This window comes from Babylonia areolata, chromosome 22 (genome assembly GCF_041734735.1).
Source record: "Babylonia areolata isolate BAREFJ2019XMU chromosome 22, ASM4173473v1, whole genome shotgun sequence".
NCBI lineage: Eukaryota > Metazoa > Mollusca > Gastropoda > Neogastropoda > Buccinidae > Babylonia > Babylonia areolata.
Window position 1 is genome coordinate 26,191,658 of NC_134897.1, and position 8,200 is coordinate 26,199,857.

General features: G+C 46.6%; 1 protein-coding gene across 1 annotated transcript in view; it reads left to right on the forward strand.

Annotated features, from left to right (window-relative positions):
• LOC143297334 (uncharacterized) overlaps nt 1–6,605 on the forward strand; it is a 20,854-nt gene extending 14,249 nt beyond the window's left edge. Inside the window, exons 11-12 of the mRNA XM_076609626.1 lie at nt 142–303; nt 721–6,605. Coding sequence (XP_076465741.1) covers nt 142–303; nt 721–2,792 — 2,234 coding nt within the window. The 3' untranslated portion in view covers nt 2,793–6,605. The remainder of the gene's footprint in view (nt 1–141; nt 304–720) is intronic.
• The last annotated feature ends 1,595 nt before the right edge of the window (nt 6,606–8,200 follow it).

Sequence of the window (8,200 nt, forward strand, 5' to 3'; positions counted from 1 at the left end):
TGCAGCAAAGCTTTTGTTTTTTCTCCCCACATATTAGATTTATGTACAAAAATGAAATGAAAAAAAAAAGCATTGGAGCTTGATCTTTGACGAGGACAAGTGCTATATCAGCGTCCTTACCATGCCGTGTTGGTGTTGCAGTGGAAGCCCACAAGACAACCCCCGGGCGCTACAAGGCCCCGCGCCGTGTGCTGCGACGGTCGTTCTACTCCTCGGGGTCAGCCAACATGTCGCGCAGCCTGTCCCGCGCCCTGGAAAACCCAGACAACATCAGTGGCCGGCACCATGTTGCACACCTGGAAGGTAACCACTGGCAACAGGCTCTCCTGGTTTCCACTTGTGTAGTAGGGATGCCCACTGTGGACTGAATGCTTTGCCCTCCCCTGTTAGGTTTTTCACTTTAAGAATTATTTGAATCTTTTTAAAAAAATTCTTTAGATACATTTTTTTTTTAATACCCACAAAATTTATTATAGTGAACATGTTTGTGCATTTTCTTCAACATGGACATTTGACCCTACAATGGGGAGCAAAATGCCACATGTTGCACTGTTCTGTAAACATGTGCCCGATGTCCCTGCCCATGTTTCAGGCTACAGAGGGGGGCAACTTAACTTTGTTACTTAAACATATACATTACATCTCTCCCCTTGGTTCAGCCTACAAAGGGGAACAACTTGCCTCTGTTGCTCTAATATGTACTCTGGTTCCTTGTTTCAGACTACAAAGGGGGACAACTGGCAAAAGCACTGAGCATGGAGGGGGAGGGGAGCGAATCCCCGCGACGTCGGATCACCGCCCTCCTCAACCCTCCCTCCCGGCCCTCCCACCAGGGGGCATCCCCGGACTTCCACTCCCCAGCTCGCAACACACGCTCGTCCCGCTCCCCGGGGCCTTCATCATCACGGCAACGACACCTCTTGGCCGACAGTCGCTCCATGCCCGCCTTTACCTCCGCCGCCAAAATCCTGGATTTCTCCTCCCCGGTCAAGTCATCAGGGGTGAGGTCACAGACCCTGGCCACGCCCCCCAGGGCAGGGAGAGAGCGTCGCACCCTGCTGGTGGCGGCCACGCCCTCCCCAAAGAAGGGACCCCCTGCGGGCCGCACCACGCCCACCAAGGGCAGAGGCGGGGCAGGCCAGCCACGCACACCCACCAAACCCTCAACCTCCAAACAAGGCAGCAGCACCGCCTCCACCTCAACCAAGGACAAGGTGGTGAGTGGTTGGGGCTCCAGCCAGAAAGGGGAGGGCCCGAGCACACCCAGAAAGCGGGTAGGCAGGGGGCAGGAGGAGGAGGGGAAGAGGAGGGGCGTGGTGAAAGGGGGCATGTCTTCTCATGGTGGCGCCAGCACCAGCTCTGGTTCCCCTTCGCACAGACCTGTACCCCAGCTGAGGCAACACGTGGGACTCTTCTCCTCCTACTCCTTCTCCTCCGACCCCTCCTCTCCCCCCATGGACCTGCCGCCCAGACCTCGCCCCTCGTACGCCACCACCCCTACCAAGAGCAGACCTGTGCAGGACTCGCCGGTTAGGACGCCGTCCAAGTTGGCAGTGAACATCCCCCCTGCCTTCAGCCAGCAGTTCCTGTCCCCGGTCAAGACGCCGACAAAGTCCATCTTGAAAAACTCACCCATGCTTCACGGCTCCTTGGCACATCGCGACATGTCATCCAGGACTCCCACGAAAGTGACCTTCACCTCTGACCCCATGACCCCCACCCGGGGTGAGAGTGGGGTGCGGACGCTAGACTCTGTGTCCAGGTCGCAGCGGAGGAAGCAGCGCCAGTCAGGTGAGGGTGTGGGTGAGGGACCTTCCTCTGCAGGGGAGGGGGCAGGGCCACACCACCACGCCCAGCCTGGCCCCAGTCGTGCTGGTCTGCTGCCTGTGGTGCCATCAGAGGGCTGCAGGCTGGACAGCTCCTCCCAGGGATTCCTCAGTGCGGGGGTGACCAGGAAACGTTCCTGTGTCGGTGCATCATCCTCTCCACACAAGCGGCGGAGACTGGACAGTTCGGCGATTCCCGGCATCAGCGGCCCAGCCCTGTTTTCAGAGAATGCCATGGACTGCGACTACTCTGCCTCCAACGACGACAGGGTCTTCCCTGCCTCCTCCTCCTCTGCTCCCCCATTCCAACCCCCCTCACCCCCTGTCAAGGAGCAATCGGCACAACGTGGCCCACGCCAAATGTCCAGTTCTCCACTGTTCAGAGGCAGGTCTCCGGGCAAAGGGACCCGAGGCAAGAAGCCAGTGTTTGACTTGTCGGTCAAACAGGCCAGCTTTGAGTCCCTGGGGGGCAGCCAGGGTTTTGAGGTTGGGGGGTTGGGGAAAGAAGAGGAGGGGGAGCCCCCGCCGTCCCCCACCTTCAACACCAGCCCCACAGTGAGGCGTCAGCGTGGGGCCAGCAGACACCGGCGCCCCTCAGGGCAGATGGGTGACTCTGGCACTGATGTTCCCTCCACCTCACAGGGCACTCTCCCGTCCACCTCCACCCACACAACACAGCGGCAGAAAGACTCCACCTCCTCTCCCACACAGTCCTGCGTGACCTCAGGGTCAGTGACCCCCACGAGGTCAGCGGGGACGTCGATGAGCCGGGCAGGAGGGGGGATCCCCAAGGGAGGGAAGGAGCGCAAGATCTCTCCCGTGGTGTCCACCTCCGGTCTGACCCAGCTCATCAGCTCCCCGCTGATGCTCAGCCCCCCCGCCCCCCACGCCGCCCCTGATGGGGAGCAGGACGCCATTCCACCCACCCCTCCAAGAAAAAGGACCCGGAAAAAACTGCAGTGGTGACGGGTATTGTTTCAGACAAACTAGTCAGCACAACACTTCACTTCAGAAGTTTTGGGGTTGAGATCTCAACAACAACAACAAAAAATTGTTATGTTCAGAGATGGTGGAGTGGACAAGAATGAAGAAGTGTTTTCAGTGTGAAGAACACGTAGAGAAAGTCGTGGTGTAGATGGAGAGAGGAGAGATTCCTCAGCTAATGGGCAGCAGTTATTGTCTTGTGTACTGATTCTGACATTAACATACCTGGGTTTGTTTTTAAGCCACTGCACAATGAAAGAATAAGATCGCTTTTAACAAAAGGATTTACTGTTGTGTAATCTTTGATAATGCACCATAGTATACATTTGTGTTCTGATCGGTTGATCCTGACTATTTATTAAAGCAAGATTGCCACAAAAATGACACACTTATCATAATGAGCATAATTATATTCATAATATTAAAAAACTGACACATCCACTCTCTACTGGCAGATGATTTTTTTTTAATTCACTTAGTTTTCTTCTAGTTGTGATGTAAATGTTCACTGTGTTTATTTTAAAGAATCAAGTATGTAATAAAAGAAAGAGTACAATTAGAGATCATTTAGATTGAAGATAGTATGTGTGCTCGTACGAGGTGAGACATTTTCAAGATTTATAATAAATCCCTATTACAATGACAGTGTATAATACATGAATAGCTTTGAATCCCTCCCTTGCACATCCTTTGGTGTGGTTGTGGTCACCATCCATAAAAGCCAGAAGTTGCATCCAGAACTTAATGCTGCAGTCTTGTTCGTATGTGAAAACTGAAGAGCTGTAGATGTGTGTGGTGGTCTTAGGCTTGTGATGTACCTATGCTGTTTAGCATGGGTAACGTGTCAGTCCTCCTTCTGTTTAACTCTTTGACTTCAGCAGATCAGTGTGCTCTTCAGTGAAGAGCTGTCACCTCACTGAGATCTTCATTCATGGGCTGCATTTCCTATGCTCACTCATACACACAAGTGAGCTTTTACAGGTTTGTTTTTACTTCCACCATGAAGGCAGTCAATGAGTCGTACTCTGTTTTCGAGGGGCCAAGGGGGTGGGTGTGTGTGGAAGGGCAGGGGGAGGGTGGGGGGGGGGGCGTAGGGCATATGTATGCTGGGTATATTCTTTCCATAACCCACCGAACACTGACATGAATTGCAGGATCTTTTACATGTGATCTTCTGCATGCGTATTCACATGAAGGGGGTTCAGGCACTAGCAGTCTGCATATATATATATATATATAGATATATATATATATATATATATATATATATATATATATATATATGTCTGTTGACTTGGGAGATAAGAAATATCTCCACCCTTTACCCACCAGGCACTGTAATCAGGACACCTCACTGAGATCAGACAGAGTGTACAGGTCAGGACGTCAGTCACCATCTGTGTTTGGACTTCTTCCTCATGGGATGGCATTAGTTTTGATCAGCAGAGTAATGACACCACTGATGAGTACACAGAAAGCAGTAGCTGCACTTTAAACTCCAGCCACACTGATCTCATTTCAGCCCGTTTCAGCAGTCAAGGAGTGACAGTGTGTGGCCATTGGGTGGAGTCTGTCACTGTGTGGTTACAGCCCTTGTGCAAGGCTCAGATCTAATCACACTGCTGTCACTTGGAACCCCAAATCACTTCTCTGCTGGATGGCATTGAATTCACAGCCTGAACTTGTTGAAGCATTAACACTCCGATGCCAGCTGAATTCAAGATCATTGTGGACTTGACCTTTTATTCTAAATTCTGTGAAGACAGTCTGACGTTATGGTCGGTTTTTGTGAGGCATGTTCAATGTAGTATTTGCCCTTTGTAACTCAGATTGGATGATCGTTCCCTTGTGTGACCCATTGATCTAACATTATACTCTTGTAGTCTGAATAAGGCAGTAAAGTGGTTCACTTGTATTTGTAATCATGATCAGTTGATGCCTCAATCTTGTAGTCCTGGTTCATTTGAGGGTTCACTCTTGTGACCCAAAATTGGATTTAAGGTTCATTCTTGTGACCCCAAGGGTTCGTTTGACCCTGAATTGGGCTTACTTATTATTCTTGTTCCCCAAATTGGGTTTAGGGCTCATTCCTGTTTCCCCAAATTGGGTTGAGGGTTAATTCTTTTGACCCCTCATTGGGTTTATGGTTAATTTTTGTGACTCCACATTGGGTTTAGGGTTAGTTCTTGTGACCCCAAATTGGGTTTAAGATTAATTCTTGTGACCCCACATTGGGTTTAGAGCCAATTCTTATGATCCCAAATTGGCCTTAAGGTCATTTGTGACCCCAAATATATTTAAGGCAATAATTAAGCTCAACTTAAGGGTTCATCTTTTTTACTCAGATACTCAGTTTAAATTACTTTAATAAATGTCACTGTCTCTTGTGACCTGAATCCATATGATTTTGGATGCATATGTTTTAATGTTCATTGTTATTTTTGCTGTTGCTGTTTTTATTGTCACTGTTTTGTTTTTTGTTTGTTTATTTTGGTGGTGGTGGTGGTTTTTGTTTCGGTTTTTTGTAATTTAGGTTCACTCTTATGTCTCAGGTTTAGTTCTTTATTAATTCAAATACATACATGACACACTTACAGTTACATAGTTACAACAAAGCAGTCATGCTCACAGTGTCGCATATTACATGACCCACACTAAACATGTACACACATACATATATGGGCACACACTCTGACTCAAATACACACATGCACACACACACGCATGCATGTACACTCACACACGCTTTGATAATGCCAATATTGATTTTTATAGCATAAGTATGGTTCCCTTCAAATAAACCAAATGATTATTTTTCTGGAATGTGTATCTTTTTGACAACTGTTTGACAAATATGTTTCCACATGATTATTGAAAATGATATGCCAAATTGTTACTTATTGGATACACTGAGTACCACTGTCAGAAACTTCTCCTGTCTGTGAAATGTATGAAATGTGTACGAGTCCATGTATTAACAGTGGGATGCTTCTGTTTCATTGGTTAATGTATGCAGTGGGCCTTGATCATATTTGGCAAAGATTATTAAAATTCAACATTACTGTACAGATGAAAAATTGTGATTTTGCAAAATTGGAAAAAGACTGCACAGTGTAAAATTTATACATTGCGAAAATAAAAATGATACAGATTTATTGTCCAAGTTTATATTTTACAATAACGGTAAAACCCTCAGAATAAGTGCCCAAGACCTGAAAGTTAGAAAAGGTAATTGCCCAAATCTACCAAGAGAAGAGAGTGACATAGATCTTCCATTAATGACTGTTGGTTATTGCTCAGACCATATCTGTCACATCATGCATGCAGTGTGTCTACATGTTTTCGAATTTTTCATTGAACACTGACATGGATTACATATTTTTAACATTAATTTGGTCAACTGCATTCATGCACATGAATGGGATTCAGGCGCTAGCAGGTCTGCACACATATCAACCTGAGAGATCAGAAAGCCTGATGGTTAACCCAACAGGATCAAATCCAAGACCCTCAGATTAAAAGCCCAGCACTCCCCTTCAGATATTGTGCCATTGTGTTGTTTGAAACATTGGACAATGAAATCCATTCCATTGATGCTTCTGCCAGTTTCACACTGTTGGCGGGATATTATTGAAGGATATATATATACCATGGGTTTTTACTAATAGAGAAGTGTTCCCAGTCAGCTACTGTTAGTGAACAGTGTTCAGCTCATGCCAGGGAAAAAAAAGGTGTTTGAATAAATTATGAACAATGATGATGAGTATTATTTGCGTGTGTGTGTGTGTGTCTGGTGTCTTGTAAACCGTAAGGTTTTATGAAAAATAAAATTTTAATCCTATCTTTTCTAATGTTTTCTGTTTTGTTCACAACAAACAAGTACTGTTTCTCTTGGAAAGACAAAGCCATTGTTGCTTCATGCAGGGCTCCCTCAGGGTCATAGGAGTCTAGGAAAGCATTGAAAAAAAAGGAAGATCAATTTCAGGCCTGGAAAAGTCATGGAATTAAATACTTTTACCCTGAAAGGTCTGGGGAAAAAAAGTGTGGAAATTTGTTTGCTCACACTGGTGGGGACTGTGTTCATGCTTCCCATCCCCCTGCATGCCGGTGAATAAAGGGTGCAATACAGAAAAATAAACACAGAAATGAATGATGAGTACCCAACAGCAGCCGGCAGTCGGCTCTACCCAGGTAGGCAGTCTGTTGTGTAAATGACTTCGAGTTTGTAAAGTGCTTAAAGCTTGGTCTTCCATCAAGGATAGGATTTATGATATATGTGTCCAAATCAAATCAAATCAAATCAAATTAAACTGTCAGTGTAAGGTCGCCAGAAAGCCACACACCACAGGATGCCCTGCACTGTTGCGGAGCAAAATGGTAAATCTTTGCTTCCTTGGACTCCAAACACCAAAGAACCCTGACCATATCTAAATGCATTGGTTCTCCCTAATACACTCCAACGAGCACAGGCACAGAGAGAACCCATCTTCTGGCCATGAAGGAGAAGGTGATCTTCCCTCAGTGGTGACTACCTCCACTCGACCTTTTTTTTTTTTTTTTTGTCACAACAGATTTCTCTGTGAAATTCGGGCTGCGCTCCCCAGGGAGAGCGCGTTGCTACACTGACAGCGCCACCCATTTTTTTGTATTTCTTCCTGCGTGCAGTGTTATTTGTTTTTCCTATCGAAGTGGATTTTTCTACAGAATTTTGACAGGAACAACCCTTTTGTTGCCGTGGTTTCTTTTACATGCGATAAGTGCTGTGCTGCACACAGGACCTCGGTTTATCGTCTCATCCGAATGACTAGCGTCCAGACCACCACTGAAGGTCTAATGGAGGGGAAGAAAATATCGGCGGCTGAGCCGTGATTCGAACCAGCGCGCTCAGATTCTCTCGCTTCCTGGGCGGACGCGTTACCTCTAAGCCATTACTCCACTCCTTGAGTGATGGTTTGGGTGCCAGTCTCGGATGAGACGATGAACTGAGGTCCTGTCAGCAGCATGCTTCTAGTGCACGTGAAAGAACTCACGGCAACAAAAGGTTTGTCTCTTGGCAAAATTCTATAGAAAAATCCGCTTTACCAGTAAAACAAATACATTTACAAACAGGAAAAAGAGAAAGGTGGCGGTGCACTGTGCACTGTGGTGAAATATTACCCTCCCCTTGAAAGAAAGCAGCCCGAATGTCACACAATCTGTTTTGAAAAGAAAAGTACTACACTACACTACACTACACTTCGATACAATACAACGCAGTACATTACAGCACAGCACAATACGTTTGTAAGGCCATAAAGCTATTGTTCTTCATCCGGTGTTATGTATTGTGTCCTCTCAACAGATCAAATAAGCTTCATTACGAAGAATGCTCACTCACACAGGATCTCTCA